At 40.1% G+C, this 22668-nt stretch overlaps 1 protein-coding gene across 2 annotated transcripts in view; it reads right to left on the bottom strand.

The window, feature by feature from the left end:
- The window catches only part of slc39a11 (solute carrier family 39, member 11), a 199712-nt gene that overhangs the window by 55115 nt on the left and 121929 nt on the right, over positions 1–22668 (bottom strand). The window contains exon 5 of one of the 2 annotated variants that reach the window (XM_085415770.1): positions 21268–21409. In XM_085415770.1, coding sequence (XP_085271896.1) covers positions 21268–21409 — 142 coding nt within the window. The remainder of the gene's footprint in view (positions 1–21267; positions 21410–22668) is intronic. The other variant, XM_085415771.1, reaches the window with a different exon arrangement.

The raw sequence follows: 22668 nt of genomic DNA, 5'->3' as shown, positions 1-22668 counted from the left end.
CATTAACTAATAAACTAAGGTGTTAGAATAATGTTCCAGATCACTCCAGTCTGCTTCAACCTGTGCCTAGGCCAGCGCTTCGTCAAAGAAGGTAAAAAAGGCTCAATGATAGCTGATATGATGTATTATCATATCAGCTATTCCACAAAAGGATCTGATGTTCAGTGCACTTCCATGTGGCATCTAGTTGTTTGTGGCATTTTTGTACCTGGAGTTCATGATTTCAGGTTCTTCCCAAAATTCCTGCAAGAATACAAGGTTATGTGCACACGATTATTTCACTGCCTCTATTGAAAATTACTACACAAGTTTAAAGTCACGCTAGCAGCTCCGTGAGGCTGTACTTAGTGTTGCATAACAAGTGTTTTAATAGAAGGTAATTTAAAATTTAATATAAGATAAGATAGATAAGATAAGATAACCTTTATTAGTCCCACACGTGGGAAATTTGTTTTGTCACAGCAGGAAGTGGACAGTGCAAAAGTTATGACGCAAAAATTAGAATACAATAAGAATAAATACAGTACACAGCTGTACAGAATAGAATAAAATAATATACTATATACAGTAGAATAAAATAGAATAAAAATATACAATAAGATAAAAATAGAATACGAATGCTATATACAACTGAGTAAAAATACAACGATGCCAGAAAAGATTATTGCACTTAGTGTTATTGCACATGTGTGGATGTGTGTGTTTGTTCAGTTAAAGTCTTTGTTGTGGAGTCTGACAGCAGTGGGGAGGAAAGACCTGCGAAATCTCTCCGTCCCACACCGTGGGTGCCGCAGTCTCCCACTGAAGGAGCTGCTCAGTGCTGTCACAGTCTGCTGCATGGGGTGGGAGATGTTGTCCATCAGGGATGACAGCTTAGCCGCCATTCTCCTGTCACTCACCACCTCCACTGGGTCCAGAGGGCATCCTAGAACAGAGCTGGCCCTTCGGATCACCCTGTTCAGTCTCTTCCTGTCCCCAGCAGAGATGCTGCCGCCCCAGCAGACCACACCATAAAAGATAGCAGAAGCCACCACAGAGTCATAGAAGGTCTTCAGGAGTGGGCCCTCCACCCCAAACGACCTGAGTCTCCGCAGCAGGTACAGCCTGCTCTGCCCTTTCCTGTAGAGGGCGTCTGAGTTATGAGTCCAGTCCAGTCTGTTGTTCAGATGAACACCAAGGTACCTGTAGCTGTCCACAGCCTCAATGTCCATACCCTGGATGTTCAGTGGTTGCAGTGGAGAATGCTTGTGCCTGCGGAAGTCTACCACCAGCTCCTTGGTTTTACTGGCGTTGATCTGGAGGTAGTTCAGCTGGCACCAGTCCACAAAGTCTTGAGTCAGTCCTCTGTACTCCTTGTCGTCCCCATCAGTGATGAGGCCGACTATTGCAGAGTCATCAGAGAACTTCTGCAGGAAGCACTGGGTGGAATTGTGGGAGAAGTCTGCAGTACTATATTCAAGCACTAATGTTAGTAGGGTGATTTTCATAGACTTGACAGAGCTTCTCCTGATGCAGCACAGTTATTTAACAGGCTTTGTACTACTTACATTGATTAAAACTACTCTGTGCAGGCCCATGGAGTGCCCTTGCAATTAATTCACCTTCACCTTTCTATAATCTTTTCCCCCATCATTACTGCCTGCAACTTATTATTTTAATGGTACTAATTGGCAATATGCTGCAGATCCAATACAGTGCGAGTTTCCCAAAATGTTAACGAAATGTCTGCTATTTATTTGCTTTCCTGTTCCGGTAATTGCCAATCAAAACAAGTGAGGAAGGACTACAAACAAACATGGTGTCATAATGTACCAGTAAGCTGTATAAAAATGATATTTATAAGACTTTTAGGTAATAAAAATGGAGAAATATTTAAAAGCATAGAGATGGCTGCAGACAGAAAAGCCGTGTACATAAGATGAATGCAGGTAAATGTGCTGGAAAGGTTTTTGTTATTTTTATGAAGGCACCTGTGTGAATGTGTTGCTTATGTTACCTCAAGGGTTACTACAAACAATGCTTCTTTTGGTAAATGGCCTGTATTTATATAGCGCTTTACTAGTCCCTAAGGACCCCAAAGCGCTTTACACATCCAGTCATCCACCCATTCACACACACATTCACACACTGGTGATGGCAAGCTACATTGTAGCCACAGCCACCCTGGGGCGCACTGACAGAGGCGAGGCTGCCGGACACTGGCGCCACCGGGCCCTCTGACCACCACCAGTAGGCAACGGGTGAAGTGTCTTGCCCAAGGACACAACAATCAAGACTGTCCAAGCCGGGGCTCGAACCGGCAACCTTCCGATTACAAGGCGAACTCCCAACTCTTGAGCCACGATCGCCCAAAAAGACTAATTATAAGATTTGTCTTTATTTGTGCTGCTTCAGAGAGAAACAACAGAGAATAGTTTGAAAAAGGGGAAAGATTTGCTCAATCAGCCAGTTTGTGAGAGAAAAAACCCCGTTGTGGATGCACATGTTTTTACATGTTGGACAGCATGCTGATTCAGTGGTTGCTAAGAACCCTGCTGAGATGGAGGAACTATAAAGACATGGAGATTTAACAGAGATGTCTTCAACTAATTAACTGCTGCAGTTTGCAATCCCTCCAAACTTCTCAGGATTGACGCAGTCCAGCAGTACAGGAGTACGAGGAGGAAAACAAGTTCAGGGCAAGCTCTTGGTTTTTAACTCTCTGTGTGAAACACTGAGCAGGGAAGAAAAAGTGAGGTAGATGAGAGTAAATAATACAGGAAGAGAGGTGCGCATGTGGTGAAACACTACATTAAGTTCAGTGTCTGAGATTTGTCTGTTTACCCCTTTGGTCTTCCTCTACAGGGAACATCCATTTCTCTATCACCTTCCCAAAACCTGCCTGATTCCTTCCTCTGAGGCTTAATAGAAGACGAAGAAGCGTTAGTGTCCCTCATCAAAAGAAATGAACTGGGCCAAAACACAGCAGCAGGAAATTCAGCGGCAGCAATGAGATTAGAGGAGCAGCTTTTGCCCACAAGGTTGTTTGTTTGAATTTAGAGCACCTGAAATTTTTAGAGTACTTCCATAACAGCTCTCGGGAAAAGAAATGTACCCTTCTGGGGGGGGGGGGGGTTCTTATGTTTTATGCTGACATGTAAGTTTTAGTTATTATTGTGCACCAGTGGTGTCTTGTAGATCGAAGTTCTATGTGAGTGGGCTCTAAAAGTAATTTGTGCCATTGTTCGAGTGGACTTACAGAGACATAACCAGCTGGTGGGTGGATGTTGTCCATATTTATCAGCCAGTAAATTGAATGTACATTTCTCTGAGCAACCTCAGTCTGCTGTGGTATCAACCAACTCACCATAACAAGCATTTCAATAATATTTTGTCACACCTACAGGATAATCTACGGAATTTCATACATTTAGATACATTATAACAGAAAATAGTTCCACAGTATTGAAAACTGGATTACTAAACACTGGCTAACATGCAATTGGTGTAACAGAATATAATGTGCACTCACTTTATTAGGTACACCTGTTCTCTTGGCAGTAATTCAGTGCCTTTAGAGAAATAGGTACAGTTAAGACAATCTGCTGATGTTCAAACCAAGCATCTGAATATGGAAGAAAGGTGATTTAAATTAATTTCAGAAACTGTTGACTTTCTAGGATGAGATGGAGCACCACCATCTCTGGGGATTAAAGGGAAAGATCCAAAAAGGAAAAACTATCCATTAAGCAACAGTTCTCTAGGTGAAAATGCCTCAGTGATGCTGGAGGTGAGAGAACGGGATGTCCAGACTGTTTTGAGCTGAAGGCAACAGTAACTCAAGAACCATGGGATGCAGAAAATCATCCAATGAATGCACAGATCATCCAATCCTGATAGGTTCCAACAGCAGATGACCACACCAGGTATCACCTATGTCAACTAATAATGGGAAACTAAGGCTGCAATTCCAAAATTGGACAATATCTCAATTTCTTCTGCAACATTCAGGCGGTAGAGTAAACAACTTGAAAGTGTGTCTCACCTCATATCAGTGATTCAGGCAGTGGTGTAATCATTTGGGGATATTTTCTTGGCACACTTTGGGCCTTTCAAACACAGATCTAGCACAGTTAGTTTAGTCTTTAACATCTGTACTGAATGAAAAAAAGGGTCCAGGGCTGCTCAACAATGCTTGGGCCATAATTGCTAAGCCATTTGTATGCCACTTAAGGTTCAAACGCAGAATAACTAGCAGTCGGTTTACCTAATCTTTGCTAAAAGTTGCTTGGATAAAGTTTAAGAAGACTGGCCTACATATGTTGGATGTAAATCCAAACCTTTTTAGTTTATTCTCAACTTAACTGTTATTAACTTTGCCCAAGCTTTGCTAAAAATGCCATTCATGCTTTTTGTCATATTTGGTCCATATGCATTTTTTTACCGCATGGACCATTTTAGAGTCATAACAGTACTGCATTTTGCCAAAGTGCCACAAATATAATGGTGATATCCTTGAGCCATCAGAACAAGAAATGGCCCATATCTACATACTGTCTGAGAGACTCCAACTGTCATGCAATTATATTCAACTTCATCTTAAGTACCTTTTATTTCTTTAGAACTAGTTAGGTACCAATACAATCAGATTGATGTCAACTCTGATATTAGTGTCCAACACTAAAAACAAATAACAGATTATTGATCTTTTTCTGTCAGAGACACTTATTATACAATGAATTAAAGTCAAAGATTGAAACTTCTCTGAAGTTTCTTCTGATGAAAGATAAATCACTTTTGTCATAAGCTTTTCTTAAAACCTTTATTTATAGATTTATTTTGGTCTGTTTTCAATTATAAATGTTTAGAAATGTGTTTTTAACTCTCTCTTATCTTAAAATCTGCTTTGTTGAGCATTTCATTATGGCTGACTGATAAGTTCTTTAAAAAAAAACCCTTATTATAACAATTAGAGACACAAGGTCAGACAGGATTTTCTTTTTTTTATTCATGAGAATTCAGTAACGGGTACTGCATCTTAAGCAGTGACTTAATGTAATGTACAGGTATATGATGTGGCTGCAGCATGCATTAAGATTTCCCTTTGATCACAACTATGGCATCACTGCCCCCTCATTATAAGAGATTTGGCAAACGCTACAAATGACATAACCTAAGGTCTGTATTTAATGAAACACGTTTTTTTTAACGGAAAGACATCAATTCCTGACAACTACAACTATACCATTCTGGAACCTGCAGCATACTGTGTTCTGAAGAATTCACACGTAATCCCATTTGTCATTTCAAAGTAAATCTAAAAATTTAAACTGAAGCACTAACAAAATAGAGGCACACTTTGATTCCTCCCAATCTCAACTGAATTATTTAGGATGCTATGCATTAAGCATGAATGTGTATTTGTGAATACATGCATCTTTGAATCGAAACATGCTTACCAAGGGCTTTTTGCCACTTCAAATGCCTGGAGAGGAGCAGGAGGCAGAGAACTGATCTATTAAACATGTTTCAGGACTTGTGCAGTTGGAGAAATGCATCTACTAAAGCAGTGTTTCCCAACCATTTAATTTTAATTAATTGGTCCAAAAATACAATTTAATAATTACTACAAGTAATAAAATCATTGTTGGGCATCTGTGCTTTCAATGCAGTGACTGGTAGAGTAATTACTCTTTTATGTCAGTGGGTGGCAGTGGGTAGCGCAATATCACCTTGTTAAGTTAAGACACAGTTAGTGATGCGCGCTTTACATGGCAGCTGCAAGACGTACAACAAAGGAAAAACTGCGGACTACGAACTGTGCCCTGGACAAAATTCTAATCCAGAAGAGCCTAGTACCAGTGGTAGTCAAAAGACAGCAAAAACGGTGAGCTCGAGGCAATACAGTGAAAGTTATCTTTTGTTTGGATTTACTTTTCACTGGAGATCGGACTGCACCGACTCCGTTATGTTTCAGCTTTTATGCTCCTTATATCTGGAACAAACTCCCAGAAAGCCTCAGATCAGCTGAAACACTCAGTTTATTTAAATCCAGGTTGAAGACTCACCTGTTCTCAGTTGCATTTGAATAAAGCACCAAATCCGCACTTAAGCTTAAATGTCAAAACTTACATTTTAACTACTGATTTTATCTACTGTTCGGATTTTATCTGTTTTGATTTTATATACTGTTTTGTTTGTTTGTTTGTTAATTAGTTAGTTTGTTTTTTTTGCTTGTTTTAATCAATTTTAAATCATGCTTTTTATTTGTTTTTGTTTCTAATGTCTCTGTAAAGCACTTTGAATCACCTTGTTGTTGAATTGTGCTATACAAATAAACTTGCCTTGCCTTTGGTGTGTGGAGAAAAGCTCTCAAACAGTGCCATGGTCCCAAGCAAGCTTAAACGCCTGTATGTCTTTCTTCAATTCCTGCCAGAATATCATCTTTGTGTTCATCTAGACAGGCCCAGGTTTCACACTGAGTGAGTATAAACAAACTGAGAGACTAACTTGCCATTATATGTACTGTATTAGGCTACAATGTGTCATTTTGGAGCAAGTTTGGTTGGTGGTGTATAAAATGTGCCGCAACTCAAAAAAGGTTGAAAAACACTGTACTAAAGCTAGTAGAGCGAAAGATTGGCTCATTCTGTTTTAACCAAGAAACAAAACATGATCAATCCAAATTGTACCAACGATTAGGTATTCATAGCCACAGGTGTGGCATTGGTATGAATATTTCAAATAGCTCAATGAATCCAGCTGCCATCAGTTTCTTTCCTGTGCTATTGTCACAGATTTTTGTGTGATGTATCAAATGTATCAGCTGTGTCAACTACATTTTAGACAACACGGAAGTATACTAAAGTAAGGACACCATCATTCCCTACTGTTTATCAAAAGAATTAGTAAGCAAGCCAATGTCTTGCTTCTGCACTGCACTTTTATTGAACACTAATTACACAATAAATGTCATCAATCTCTTCATATTTTTGCAAGATGATAAATGTTGTATCCAGCATGGATGGAGGTTTTACTCCTTGGGGAAAAAAGTTAAAGCTCTCTGTTATGTAAGTAAAAGTGGAAATTTTTAATATGGCCATGTCAGGGATGGGGCCTTGGCCGGAAAGCTCTAGAAGCCCAAAACACCTTACAATTGGGCAGCCTATAAGAACAAAGCTGGCATAAAGGGAGGGTAGCCTCAAATTAAGAGAAGCCAGAAAGTCTTGTTTCAGACACAAAATGAACTGAGAGGCTGGTTCATTTAGTTGATGATTAGTTGATGTGAACACTGTGCTGGTCTATCATTGTGAAGAAAAAGCTTAGCATAAAAGCAGAGCTGCTGATTTATCAGCCGATCTACATCCCTACCCTACGAGCTTGGAATAGTGACCCAAAGAACAAGAGCCTAGATACAAGGCAGAAATGAGCTTTCTCTGAAGGGTGGCTGCCCTCTCCCTAAGAGATGCAATGAAGACTTCATCCATTCAAGAGCCGCTCGTCCTCCACATCAAAAGGAGGCCATTGAGGTGGTTTTGGCATCTGAATTTGAATGTCTACTGGGCGAGCTGACAGCACGTCCTACAGAAAGGAATCCCTGAGGTAGATCAAGGGTAGACTGGACAGATTATGTTTCTAGGCTGGCCTGGGAATGCCTCTGCGTTCCCTGGGATTAGCTGGAGGAAGTGGCTAGAGATAGATACCTAACTTCTACCAGTAGTTTGTGTACTCTGCACACCTATGGTACCCTTTGCCGCATCCAAGAACGCAAAGCCTGCATATCGGAAGGCATTTATCTCAAACAAGCTGCATACACCTGGTAGCTGGGTCGGATCATGTTTAGACCATAAACAAAGTGCTCTGATGTATGCAGAACCAGACTGAGACCATCTCCTCCAAAGGGTCTTGGTGTGGTTGTTTAGATCCACACCTGAGTGCAAGCTGCAGTTTAAACCAAATAGACTAAACACTGCAGGTGTAAACACCCTGAAATATTGAATAATGCAAAGCTGCTATTACTCCAAATGGCCAAACTTTCTCTCTTTAAGTTGTCTTGGCTCAAGAACTAAATATTTAGACAAACTCAACATCAACTCATAAGTGGAACTATTAAAAAGTTGACTGACTCAGCATCTCAGGCACTACTAGCTCTTTTGCACTCACATTACACTACTATTCATACCACATATTCCCTTTCTTTATTATACACACTTGTAAACCACTGCACACATTAAACAATGATATCTGCAGGCCTACTTGTTGTTCCTAGAGTATTTAAAAGTAGAATGGGAGGCAGAGCCTTCAGTTTTCAGGCCCCTCTTCCGTGGAACCAGCTTCCAGTTTGGATTCGGGAGACAGACACTATCTCTACTTTCAAGATTAGGCTTAAAACTTTCCTTTGTGCTAAAGCATATAGTTAGGGCTGGACCAGGTGACCCTGAATCCTCCCTTAGTTATGCTGCAATAGACGTAGGCTGCCGGGGGATTCCCATGATGCATTGAGTTTTTCCTTTCCAGTCACCTTTCTCACTCACTATGTATGCATTGAATCATATCTGTTATTAGTCTCTGTCTCTCTTCCACAGCATGTCTTTTATCCTGTCTTCCTTCTCTCACCCCAACCGGTCGCAGCAGATGGCCCCGCCCCTACCTGAGCCTGGTTCTGCCGGAGGTTTCTTCCTGTTAAAAGGGAGTTTTTCCTTCCCACTGTTGCCACAGTGCTTGCTCATAGGGGGTCATATGATTGTTGGGTTTCTCTCTGTATCTATGAAGCGCCTTGAGGCGACTTATGTTGTGATTTGGCGCTATATAAATTGAATTGAATTGAATTGAATATCTCAAACATAATTTAAAAACCTCAGAGAGATGGTCAACGATTCTAATCCAAGTGATTTACAATACTGGATCAAATTACACCAACAACAAAATGTGCCACATTCTGCTATGCTTTACATGTTCATTCATTCTTCTTTGCCTTGTTTTATTCCATTCACTAAATCTTCTGTCACGTCAGCCACTCCCAACCATTAATCAGTTGATATTCTCCGTGTCTCTGCACATTTGCATCTACTTCCTTAATTAATCCAGTCATTATTTATACCGCAGGTTTACTGTTTACCCTTTATCTCATCTCTGGGATTTCTGCAGCAGTTCTCTGTAGTCTGTTTGCATACTGATATTGTGGAATGATAGCAATGCCTAAAATAATTTTACGCATTCTATATTGTGTACGAGTGTTCACAATGTTCAGTGTCTGGTAAAATGTTCATTGTTTAGCAAAATAGTTGGTGGTGAGCAACGATGTTGTTTTGATTTTTATGACCACAACTTTTGACAGCAAAGCCAGGCTGTTTTGATTGAACGTTCTCCTTCATATGCCTGACATTGTTACAGTGTAACTGTACTGTACTGGGCAATGAAATTATGTTGCACAAACCTGTGATTCTGGAGAAAATGGTGAGCATGCTCCTGGCTGCACTTCTCTGGGGTTAAAAATTGTGTACTGAACTCCTGTTTACCCACTATGTTGTAGCTGGAGACCCAGCTCTCATCCCCAGTGATGTGCTCTGACATGAAGGCTCGCTCAGTTTGAAACAGAAATTGGTCTTTGCTCTCCTTGGCAGAACAGGATTCCTAAGAAAGTTGCATGAGAAGATAATCTCCAAGGGGAGACTGCAAACATCAGGTATGGTCTTTGAATTTTGACAAGGTTGAATTCACGGAAGGTCTTGATTCATTCAGCCCTTTGTCACGCGATGAACCGATGCAAAATTCATGTGGCACAACAGAGTTTTTTTAAAAAAAAATGAGCTATTATCAGCTATAAATAAGATCTTTTTTGACAAGACTTCCAATAGACTGATATTGGCAGATGCCCACAGTTATGTGAAAAAGAAAGTTTTCACCTTGCAGACCATTTGCAGTAAATCCTTGCTGCGTCCGTGGGAATTAAAAAGGTAGCAGACAGATGCTGCTATTTGATTAACTCATCAGCAAGTATGACTACAGGACCACCTCTGGTCTGGAGTATTCAGATGTGTGGTAATACAATGCCACAATCTTCTCAGAAGTGGATGTCCCAGCAAATTCACTTCGAGGTCAACAGGCCTAAATGTTAAAGTTTGTAACAGCACCATTAGAACAAGACTGAGAAGTGTGGCTTGTATGGAAGGGTTTCCAGAAGATAGACTCTCTAAAAAGATTACTGCAGCATGGCTAAAATTTAAAAGCTGCATTTGAGCAAACCACACGACTTCTGGAACAACGTCCTCTGGACATATGAGAAATGATTGACCATAATGCACAGCACCATATTAGCACAAACCAAGCACCAGCGATAGTGGTGTGGCTGATTCGAGCTAGTTTTGCAGCCACCGGTCCAGAGCACTTCACAGTCATTGAGTTGATGATGAACTCCTCTGTTGATAAAAAATATTGTGGACTCAAATGTGGGGACATCTGTCCAGCAGCTAAAGGCTGCTGAAACTGGGTCATGCAAGAAGACGGTGATCCCCAAGAACAGCAGCAAATCTATAAAACATGGCTGAATCCAGACATCAGCCTCACTGAAGTAATGTGGTGGTATTTTAGGGAGCTGTGTATGAATGAAAACATAACTCAATCAACTCAACCAATCCTGAAAAGAATGATGTAAAAAACCTATGAAGTCATACAGAAAATAAATACCAGAAGTCACTTCTAGCAAAGACAATACTTCAAATTCATGACTCATGTGGCTATGCTACTCTTTAGGAATAATTAGCATGTTGTTGAAATGCAAATTTAAATGTCTGGTGTTGTGCTTAATTGTTCTGTGGAGGAAGTTCTTCTCTAAAAATAGAAGATTAATTCCCACCTCTGAACAGATGCCCATCTCAGCAATGGAAATGAAGCATAATTAAACTTCCAAGCAGCTATCAACCTGCTTGGGAGATTAGAATAAAGACAAAAATGTAATGCACACCTTCCACATTCATATACCACACATCTAAAGGACTGGAATGAGCTTTTGGTTTGTTCATCTTCTGTGATGACTAAAAGGACAACAACAACTGCTTCCAAAAAGTCAAAAGGTAAGATTTCAAATAAAGATAAAGCCCAAACCAAGAGGAAATATCCATAAATTAGTCAAGAAATTAAAAAAAGAGGTCCCCCAAAAAAAAGAGCCCAAACACCAATCATCAGATCACCAAAGGACACTGAAAGATAAAGGAAGCATTGATTGAGAGGATGCATGTAATGCTAAAATAAAATATTGATTATAGCTTAAACATGAGTTTCTACACATGAACCTAAAGAGACATTTATCAATAGCTTTTGCCTGTAAAAGAATCATAAATAAAAGCAAAGCCTGACAAGGTCAATCTTTCAATAGACATGAACTGGAACCTTTCGAAAATCTTTAAAACCGGGCACCCTAAATGTCTTTGAAAGTTTTTTGGAGTTGAACGCACTATTACTCTAGACATCTAACCAAGAGCGGTGTCTAAAGTATAAAAGAAAAAAGCTGTCAATCATCTTTTGTACAGCTTGCTTGCAGAAGCATTTGCTGATATCTACAGCATTTACACCTTCCTCCGCTCCTAACCCCATTAAGGTGAAGTTAAAGAAGACTCAGTGGCCTTGAATGCAAAAGAAGCCTTTAGATTTGAACCTATAATGACACCAGGAGCCCAGAGGCTACAATCATCTTCACCTCTGCAGCTGTTGTACTGTGCAGGAAGACAGGGATTCTGATATTAATCTAAAATAAAACATAGTTACTCTTTTGATCTGTTGTGAAATACTAGTACTGGGCAATCCTGCAGTTTCTTTATATTTTGCTAGAAAAATGGGAAATAAGTACAGCTTATTATTGAAACACCCAAAGCATAGTGTTCAAGGCAAAAACATACTAAAGAACTTGAAAATCACCATTTGGCAGGATGACTGCTATTCTTCAACACAGCCTGAACTCTCTTAGGCAAGCTTTATGTAATTTATTTCAGAAATAATTCTACAGACTTCATTTCAAAGCTTTTCTTTGGATGCTGGCAGGTTTTTTTTTTGTCTTTTTCATCATGACCTTTGAGGCATCTTTGTTATGGTTTTGGGGACATCAATCCATGACTGACAGTGTCCCATTGTGTGTTTTTCCAGGAATTCTTTTTTGGCAGTGTATTTGGGATCAATATCAATATGACAGATGTTTTCCAGGTGGTATTGTACGGTGGATAAAAATGTAACGGTACTTTTCTGTTATCTGTATCATCTGCTGAGACTGCACTCAGTACTAACAAAGAAGAACGTAGCACGAACAGCAAAACAGGAGGACGGAAGAAAATGGGAACGAAAATTTTAAAAAAATGTGAAAGCATTTCAAAGAAAACAAACAAAGTTAAATGCAGGCTGTGCAAAAGCAGAGATTTCCTTCCATGATAAAAATGTAAAACTCAGTTAAGTTAGTGCGCCGTGTTGATACCTTGTTTTTGGTAATGTTTGTACAGTAATGTCTATGTTGGCTTACCTGTCGGAAACTTCTCAGGATGATGCTTACTAAGCGAGCACCATTTGTGAAATGTGATAGTTAACCGTTAAACAGGAATAGCTCCACTGTCTCCTAGTTTTAATGAATTTAATTTGTTGTGGGGTGAGACAACAGGATGATATTCACAGACTTGAGCAAATGAGCTACTGGAGCCTATAACAGGAGGTTTGCCCATAGGAAGCAACCATAAGAGTTATTGAAATAATCGTAGACTAATCGACTACTACGAAAAATTGGCAGTTTAGTCGACAACCAAAATCTTTAGCTGCAGCCCTGATCCCTCCATCAAACATGTTGACACTGACACAGTCTAGTTCTTGTGCAATGTAACATACTTCTACCTTTCCTCCCAGTCATTCTTCCTTAAAAATAGCTTCTTGACAGCCATCCTTCCACTGAATGAGACCATATCTGATGATGTTTCAGTAGACAGCAGATGGATCAACAGAAGGGCCTGATGCATCTCTCAGGTCTTTGCTAGATTTTCTCTTCTTTCCATATACAGTTGACCCTCTGTAGTTTTTTAGGCATAACATTTTTTATTTTGTAATATTTTAAGTACACAGTGGACGCCATGCTGAGATATGCCAAGTTTTAGCAAATAGCTCTTTAAGAATACCTTGTTGGTGTAAAAGAACTATTTGATGCCTGTCAAACTGTGTTATAATTGGTATTTTTGTATATTCAATTTCAGAATATATTTATTTATTTGCAAATAGAATGGCAGTACCAAACTCCGAAAGATATAATTTAAACCTGATTGAGTAAGATGCCTGTTTTCAATGCTTGAATAATTCATAGGTCAGTGTTTAAAAAATCTTTTGGAAATGTTCAACAATTCATGGAAAATCTGTGGGAAAAAGTGCAGTCACTGTCAAAAGAAAACTTTCAGAAAGCCTGCTGCTCACTAACACAAGTCTGTGTCCCTGGAAGCAAAATACGAAGAAATTGTAATTCTCTACTGCAGACTAGCTATGTTGCATCCTGAATAGCACGTCGGGCCTGCAGTGACTTAGAGCACTTTTGATGAGGGCTGGTCTTATGCTCCTTTCTGTTTACTGTATTGGCTGACTGACTTCAGTGCCCTCAGGCAAGCCATGAGGGAAACTAACTGATCCATAAGCCACACCGAAGGTAGCTTGAAATATATATTTACTCATTTGGTGGACTTGGCGACTAAAGCAGGGATTCACTGTCAGTTTTGAGTGTTTTATCACTTTTGTCACTTTTTGTCTCTTAACACATTTAGCAGCCATTTAGGTGCTGTCCTTACAACAGTGAAAATGAAACATGTTTTACACTGTATAGAAATGCCTTTTTATCTTTAAAGAAACCAACTGAATAACACGGAGGTCACTGTGACAATGACGGAAATAAAGAGGAGTGAGTGAGTCAGAAAGTGGAAAAGTGGAAATTTTTAATATGGCCATGTCAGGGATGGGGCCTTGGCCGGAAAGCTCTAGAAGCCCAAAACACCTTACAATTGGGCAGCCTATAAGAACAAAGCTGGCATAAAGGGAGGGTAGCCTCAAATTAAGAGAAGCCAGAAAGTCTTGTTTCAGACACAAAATGAACTGAGAGGCTGGTTCATTTAGTTGATGATTAGTTGATGTGAACACTGTGCTGGTCTATCATTGTGAAGAAAAAGCTTAGCATAAAAGCAGAGCTGCTGATTTATCAGCCGATCTACATCCCTACCCTACGAGCTTGGAATAGTGACCCAAAGAACAAGAGCCTAGATACAAGGCAGAAATGAGCTTTCTCTGAAGGGTGGCTGCCCTCTCCCTAAGAGATGCAATGAAGACTTCATCCATTCAAGAGCCGCTCGTCCTCCACATCAAAAGGAGGCCATTGAGGTGGTTTTGGCATCTGAATTTGAATGTCTACTGGGCGAGCTGACAGCACGTCCTACAGAAAGGAATCCCTGAGGTAGATCAAGGGTAGACTGGACAGATTATGTTTCTAGGCTGGCCTGGGAATGCCTCTGCGTTCCCTGGGATTAGCTGGAGGAAGTGGCTAGAGATAGATACCTAACTTCTACCAGTAGTTTGTGTACTCTGCACACCTATGGTACCCTTTGCCGCATCCAAGAACGCAAAGCCTGCATATCGGAAGGCATTTATCTCAAACAAGCTGCATACACCTGGTAGCTGGGTCGGATCATGTTTAGACCATAAACAAAGTGCTCTGATGTATGCAGAACCAGACTGAGACCATCTCCTCCAAAGGGTCTTGGTGTGGTTGTTTAGATCCACACCTGAGTGCAAGCTGCAGTTTAAACCAAATAGACTAAACACTGCAGGTGTAAACACCCTGAAATATTGAATAATGCAAAGCTGCTATTACTCCAAATGGCCAAACTTTCTCTCTTTAAGTTGTCTTGGCTCAAGAACTAAATATTTAGACAAACTCAACATCAACTCATAAGTGGAACTATTAAAAAGTTGACTGACTCAGCATCTCAGGCACTACTAGCTCTTTTGCACTCACATTACACTACTATTCATACCACATATTCCCTTTCTTTATTATACACACTTGTAAACCACTGCACACATTAAACAATGATATCTGCAGGCCTACTTGTTGTTCCTAGAGTATTTAAAAGTAGAATGGGAGGCAGAGCCTTCAGTTTTCAGGCCCCTCTTCCGTGGAACCAGCTTCCAGTTTGGATTCGGGAGACAGACACTATCTCTACTTTCAAGATTAGGCTTAAAACTTTCCTTTGTGCTAAAGCATATAGTTAGGGCTGGACCAGGTGACCCTGAATCCTCCCTTAGTTATGCTGCAATAGACGTAGGCTGCCGGGGGATTCCCATGATGCATTGAGTTTTTCCTTTCCAGTCACCTTTCTCACTCACTATGTATTAACAGACCTCTCTGCATTGAATCATATCTGTTATTAGTCTCTGTCTCTCTTCCACAGCATGTCTTTTATCCTGTCTTCCTTCTCTCACCCCAACCGGTCGCAGCAGATGGCCGCCCCTACCTGAGCCTGGTTCTGCCGGAGGTTTCTTCCTGTTAAAAGGGAGTTTTTCCTTCCCACTGTTGCCACAGTGCTTGCTCATAGGGGGTCATATGATTGTTGGGTTTCTCTCTGTATCTATGAAGCGCCTTGAGGCGACTTATGTTGTGATTTGGCGCTATATAAATTGAATTGAATTGAATTGAATTGAATATCTCAAACATAATTTAAAAACCTCAGAGAGATGGTCAACGATTCTAATCCAAGTGATTTACAATACTGGATCAAATTACACCAACAACAAAATGTGCCACATTCTGCTATGCTTTACATGTTCATTCATTCTTCTTTGCCTTGTTTTATTCCATTCACTAAATCTTCTGTCACGTCAGCCACTCCCAACCATTAATCAGTTGATATTCTCCGTGTCTCTGCACATTTGCATCTACTTCCTTAATTAATCCAGTCATTATTTATACCGCAGGTTTACTGTTTACCCTTTATCTCATCTCTGGGATTTCTGCAGCAGTTCTCTGTAGTCTGTTTGCATACTGATATTGTGGAATGATAGCAATGCCTAAAATAATTTTACGCATTCTATATGACTTGGCGACTAAAGCAGGGATTCACTGTCAGTTTTGAGTGTTTTATCACTTTTGTCACTTTTTGTCTCTTAACACATTTAGCAGCCATTTAGGTGCTGTCCTTACAACAGTGAAAATGAAACATGTTTTACACTGTATAGAAATGCCTTTTTATCTTTAAAGAAACCAACTGAATAACACGGAGGTCACTGTGACAATGACGGAAATAAAGAGGAGTGAGTGAGTCAGAAAGTGACTCACAGGAGCATACGCAAACACGAAGGAATTCAAAATATAACTCCATCTTCCAAGCACTTTGCAATCGCTCAGCAACATCCAGGTTGAAGTCAAACTGTTCCTGGTAGCAAGAACAAACTTCCCAAAGTTTTATGTCAGCAGGGAAAACAGTGTGGTAATTAATAAGAATACAGGCTGCACTGTTCAATTTTCAAAGACCAGCCAATGCTAATGGTGACCCACTGAGGTGGCACTTGTTTTATTTTAGTACCTATAGTTCTGGTGCAGTGTGCTCTAAAAAAAAGCGTATGTTGCTTTGTATTTTACAAGACTATAGCACTAAAGCAAGCACATGCAGGTTACTGCCACAACTTAATATTCCATAAAAACTGTCTCAGAGTTTGAAATAATGTTTTGTGTTTAATCAACGCCTTTGGGCACTGCCATTTTTGTTGTCTTGTTAATTAATCCGCTAGATTTGCTGGCATGCAATTACAGTGGGGCAAAAAAGTATTTAGTCAGCCACCGATTGTGCAAGTTCCCCCACTTAAAATGATGACAGAGGTCAGTAATTTGCACCAGAGGTACACTTCAACTGTGAGAGACAGAATGTGAAAAAAAAAATCCATGAATTCACATGGTAGGATTTGTAAAGAATTTATTCGTAAATCAGGGTGGAAAATAAGTATTTGGTCACCTCAAACAAGGAAAATCTCTGGCTCTCACAGACCTGTAACGTCTTCTGTAAGAAGCTTTTCTGTCCCCCACTCGTTACCTGTATGAATGGCACCTGTTTGAACTCATCATCTGTATAAAAGACACCTGTCCACAGCCTCAAACAGTCAGACTCCAAACTCCGCCATGGCCAAGACCAAAGAGCTTTCGAAGGACACCAGGAAAAGTATTGTAGACCTGCACCAGACTGGGAAGAGTGAATCTACAATAGGCAAGCAGCTTGGTGTGAAAAAATCAACTGTGGGAGCAATCATCAGAAAATGGAAGACATACAAGACCACTGATAATCTCCCTCGATCTGGGGCTCCACGCAAGATCTCATCCCGTGGGGTCAAAATGATCATGAGAACGGTGAGCAAAGATCCCAGAACCACACGGGGGGACCTGGTGAATGACCTGCAGAGAGCTGGGACCAAAGTAACAAAGGTCACCATCAGTAACACACTACAACGGCAGGGAATCAAATCCCGCAGTGCCAGACGTGTTCCGCTGCTGAAGCCAGTGCATGTCCAGGCCCGTCTGAAGTTTGCCAGAGAGCACATGGATGATACAGCAGAGGATTGGGAGAATGTCATGTGGTCAGATGAAACCAAAGTAGAACTTTTTGGTATAAACTCAACTCGTCGTGTTTGGAGGAAGAAGAATACTGAGTTGCATCCCAAGAACACCATACCTACTGTGAAGCATGGGGGTGGAAACATCATGCTATGGGGCTGTTTTTCTGCCAAGGGGACAGGACGACTGATCCGTGTTAAGGACAGAATGAATGGGGCCATGTATCGTGAGATTTTGAGCCAAAACCTCCTTCCATCAGTGAGAACTTTGAAGATGAAACGAGGCTGGGTCTTCCAACATGACAATGATCCAAAACACACCGCCCGGGCAACAAAGGAGTGGCTCCGTAAGAAGCATTTGAAAGTCCTGGAGTGGCCTAGCCAGTCTCCAGACCTCAACCCCATAGAAAATCTGTGGTGGGAGTTGAAAGTCCGTGTTGCTCGGCGACAGCCCCAAAACATCACTGCTCTCGAGAAGATCTGCATGGAGGAATGGGCCAAAATACCAGCTACTGTGTGTGCAAACCTGGTAAAGACCTATAGTAAACGTTTGACCTCTGTTATTGCCAACAAAGGTTATGTTACAAAGTATTGAGTTGTATTTTTGTTATTGACCAAATACTTATTTGCCACCCTGATTTACGAATAAATTCTTTACAAATCCTACCATGTGGATTCATGGATTTGTTTTTCACATTCTGTCTCTCACAGTTGAAGTGTACCTCTGGTGCAAATTACTGACCTCTGTCATCATTTTAGGTGGGGGAACTTGCACAATCGGTGGCTGACTAAATACTTTTTTGCCCCACTGTAAAATGAGGTGCTAAGTTTGTGCTACCCTAAGAAAATCCCAGATTTGTGTTTTCTTTTTCAGATTCAGCCCTTATTAGATGAGTGTCAGAGAGGGGCTGGAAGAAGAAGAACCCAGCTTTAAATAATCGAGATAATTGAGAGCATCCTGTGCAACAACATCATGGTGTGGTACGGGAACTGCACAGTACAGCAACAGAAAGCCCTGCAGAGGGTTGTGCGCACAGCTGAACGCACTATGGGAACATCTTTACCAGCACTGCAGGACATCTATGCTGAAAGGTGCAGATCCAGGGCCATCAGGATCATTAGGGACTCCAGCCATCCCGCCCACAAACTGTTCAGGCTACTGAGGTCAGGAAAGCACCTCTGTAGCCTGAAAACAAGAACAGAAAGGTTCAGGAGGAGTTTTTACCCACAAACAGTGAGACTCCTCAACCAAAACACAAACCGGACGACATGATGGACAATCTCACACACAGTACATAATTTGCATTTTACTTTTCTCTCTGAACCTTATCCGTACCTTATTATATATATCTGTACTATGTAAATAATGTATATTTTTATAGTTTTTTCATTTAAATTATTACAGTACAATATCCTGCACGTCATGGATATATACTTATAAGCACAAACATATGGACTTTTACATTGTTTTTTATATTATTTTTTACTTTTTAACTTTTGTTTCTCCCCCCCCCCCCCTCCCTTTTTTTTAGTTTATGTAAAATCCTTTTTAGCATGTCTGCACAGTCGGGGGGAGTACTTTTTTAGCCAGGAAAAACATTTCACTGTATGTTGTACCAGCTATAACTACATGTGACAAATAAATAAAGAATTGAAATTGAATTGAATAATCATCCTATCCTGGGTAATTTAAAATTGGCATTACCTGCATACATATTTTTATCTTTATCTGACAAGTTGTTGAATTCTTATGTTAATGTAACTTTGCCTATTTCAGAATTTCTTTTTTAATCTTATAAATAAATAAAAACTTTACATATTAATGAGTCAGGCCCTTTGGGTCACCTTATATTGCATGGAAGGAAGGTATTTTTCTGTTTCCTATACTCATACTCAGTTCAATCAAACTCTGCTGTTTTTTCCCATTTGATTTGGGTTGTTTGAGCTGGCAAAAAAAGCTGTCAATCAAAATCTGACTAAATAACTCAAGCAGAGAGACCCTGCTTTTCAGGCTGTCTCTATTCTGGTTTGACTGTATGCTGAAAACAAACAATATTTTTTTAAGGGTACAAGTAATTCATGATTTAAAAAAACCCCAAAACCTTTGTAGGTGATCTATGATAAATGACAGGAGGTTGTGCACTCAATACCTCTTAAAAAGTCAATGAAATGCAGCATCAACACTTTGGGTATAATTAAGATTTTTAAAAAGTCCTTGTTTTCTTCCTTCCTTCTACCTGACCATTACTTTTCATGAGTTACGGTCTTGACAATTGGTGCTGGTGAAGATTTATTTCTTAATTGGGTTCATTGTGACACCAAAGAAAAATAACTACATAAGGCTTATAATTAGCAGCATGACTCTATTTCATTTTCACCATTTGCTCTGGTAGTCTGGTTCGAAATCAACAATGTGTATGATTCAGCAGAGCCCCTGCTGTGCTTGGAATTCATAAGAACGCAGAGCGACAGTTAACAGCTTTTCAGTGCAGGAATAAACAGAACATAACATGTGAATGAAAAGCGAACTTATCTAAACTATTACCATTACCAAAAATAGTACCAATGGAGTTTCCCTGAAGGCAAGACGCATGTTTAGCGCGCCACAAACGCAACAAACCAGCTGCTCTGAGCACAGTCGGCACAGTATAAACAAGCACTAGTGTTGTATTATCCTAGTAAGAACTTATAGGTAAGTACATGTAACAAATGTTATACAAAGCCAGTATATCTAAATATATTGTGTATTTAGCTAAATACCGAAATACACAGACTAATATCTAAATACACAGACGTTCACATTAACCACCTACATTGAGGATCCAGCCACAACCAGGGTGCCTCCACCAGGCAACCTGTGCAATCATCTTTAAATTGAAAGCGATTCACCAGAGGTTGAGGCTGTTGCACGTTCACCTCTGGATGACCAGGTGTTTGTTGTAACCTAACAGCAAAAAAGTCTGACTAAACCATATCAGACAGTCTATTTCCCTCCAAGTGAGCCAGCATTTATGTTTGCTATTTTATGTTATGTTTTTGCTGCATTTATTTGCTCATTAATTTTCTACCTTCGTTAGGCAGTTGTATGTGGGGTGTCACTGCTCAGTTGCTATAATATTACTCTGATATGTTAGAAAATGTTTCTTACTCATGTTTTCTGCAAAACAGTACAAAATTAGACTTGTCTCTGTCTTGCACGTTGGAAATTATAATTTATGTTAATTACAGAACAACCTACCCATTATAAACCGATTCAGACAAGTGTGACAATTTACAATTAGTATGTAGGACATTACGTTATAAGGGAATAGCATTCGGAAAGATGATTGCTTAAAGGAAGGTTTAGTGTTGCAGCCAAGGATAATTTCCCAAGAGCTGTCAAGATGAAAACACCATTCAGCCACAAGAGCACCCAGTGAGGATTACAGGTGGTGAGATAAGGCAGGTAGAAAAAGAGAAACAGAAAAAACAGGACAGCAAAAAGAGAGCCATCATAGAAGCGCCAGGTCAGGTTTCAGACAGCCAACCAAATGCAGTCGTTTTTCCTCGATTTTGCTTTCTAATGCCTGAACCTCTTTTGCAACTGCAACCAAATCATGCATTTGAAACAAAGAGACTAAAAAGGTTGCAGCTAGAAAGACTGCAGCCCAAAAAACAGCTGATGTGGGTATATGAAGGGAGGCTTGCCTGAGAGATGTCCAGCTCTACCTATGCTGATGGTCATATCATCAGAGTCCAGGAACTGGAACGGGGTATCCTCTGCTTTTTCTTTGTGCCACTTGGAGTCAGAGGGCAGAGCCAAGGCACTGTGGGGGTCCGTACCAACACCCTGAAGATGACAGAAAAAGGTTTTAGCTTTGGTTATTGATTAGCCTAGAGCTGTGAATGTCTGTATACATTTGAGTTTAGAATGTTTTGCAAAGTTGACAAATCAACAGAATGAATTGTGCAGAAATGCAGTGCATATAAAGAGACTCAGTGTTCAGTGAGCTGTAGATGAACTTTCTTAGCATCACCATAACATTTTCATTAGTATTTCTGATTTCAGTGAAGTATTAGAGATGCATGTTTTCTAAATATATTTGCCCTACCTAATTAAAACTGAATATATAAAATCGCAGGACCATCTTTTAGGGCATTGTCACTTAAAATGCTTGTTAGCACTCTGTCTAGTGCATCGCTTCACATTGTTGACAAAGAGCTGACATGTTTTTCTACTCTGATTAAAGTCCAGTGAATGCTGTGTCTGAAAATGATATAGGAAACGTCACACTGTTGTTGTAAAGGGAAGCAATTCCAATTAAACCACCGTTGAAGCTCAAAATTAGCATACATCTCAGCTTTGGTTGGAGACAAGTGAATAAATAGTTCAACTTAAGATTACATAGACCCTGAAGGGAATAGGGATAGAAATAGAAATGCTTCAAGTGCAAAGTAAAGGGCTTAGCATGAAATAACTTATTCAACAAAATAACAGCAGTGATGAACTTTGTAGCTTGCATGTTTTTAAAACAAATCTGGCTTGTGTCATGATTTGTTGAATAGAGAAGTTAAGACCCAAGTGCAGGACGGAGGAGGCAGACCAAATTAACAAAAGACGAGCTGTTTATTTAGGCTAATCCATAAAAGCTCAAAACACAATCCATGCCATGAAGCACAATATCTAACAGACCTCAGGAGAACGTGGAGGAAAATCACAGTGGGCAGGATAACAGACACTGCAACAACAACTGAGGAAAAGACAGGACTATTTATACACGCAAGGTGATTAGGGAAATGGAGACAGCTAAGGCAAACTACACACAGGTTTAGTCAAGACAATCAGCCGCAGGAGGAACTCAAACAGCACAAAACACAGGAGACAACTAACAGAGTAAAACAAGAACTGAATTTAACAGAGAGAAACACTAAAGGGGCTGATAAACTCCATAAATACTAAGTTATGTTGGAAATGTGGGAACACAGCTTATTAAAAATAATATTTTTAGAAAACTATCATTCCGGGGTAAAAGTAGGGGCACTTAAAAATAACAAAACCCCACAACAAAACTCACACAAAGCAGGCAGAGACACTTCATGAATATCTTC

The sequence above is a fragment of the Rhamphochromis longiceps genome, linkage group LG8, assembly GCF_057381845.1.
Source record: "Rhamphochromis longiceps isolate RC_006_pf linkage group LG8, R_longiceps_female_GT1.1, whole genome shotgun sequence".
Lineage (NCBI taxonomy): Eukaryota > Metazoa > Chordata > Actinopteri > Cichliformes > Cichlidae > Rhamphochromis > Rhamphochromis longiceps.
The sequence above is the reverse complement of the archived record's forward strand: the minus strand, read 5'-3'. Positions and strand labels throughout refer to the sequence as shown.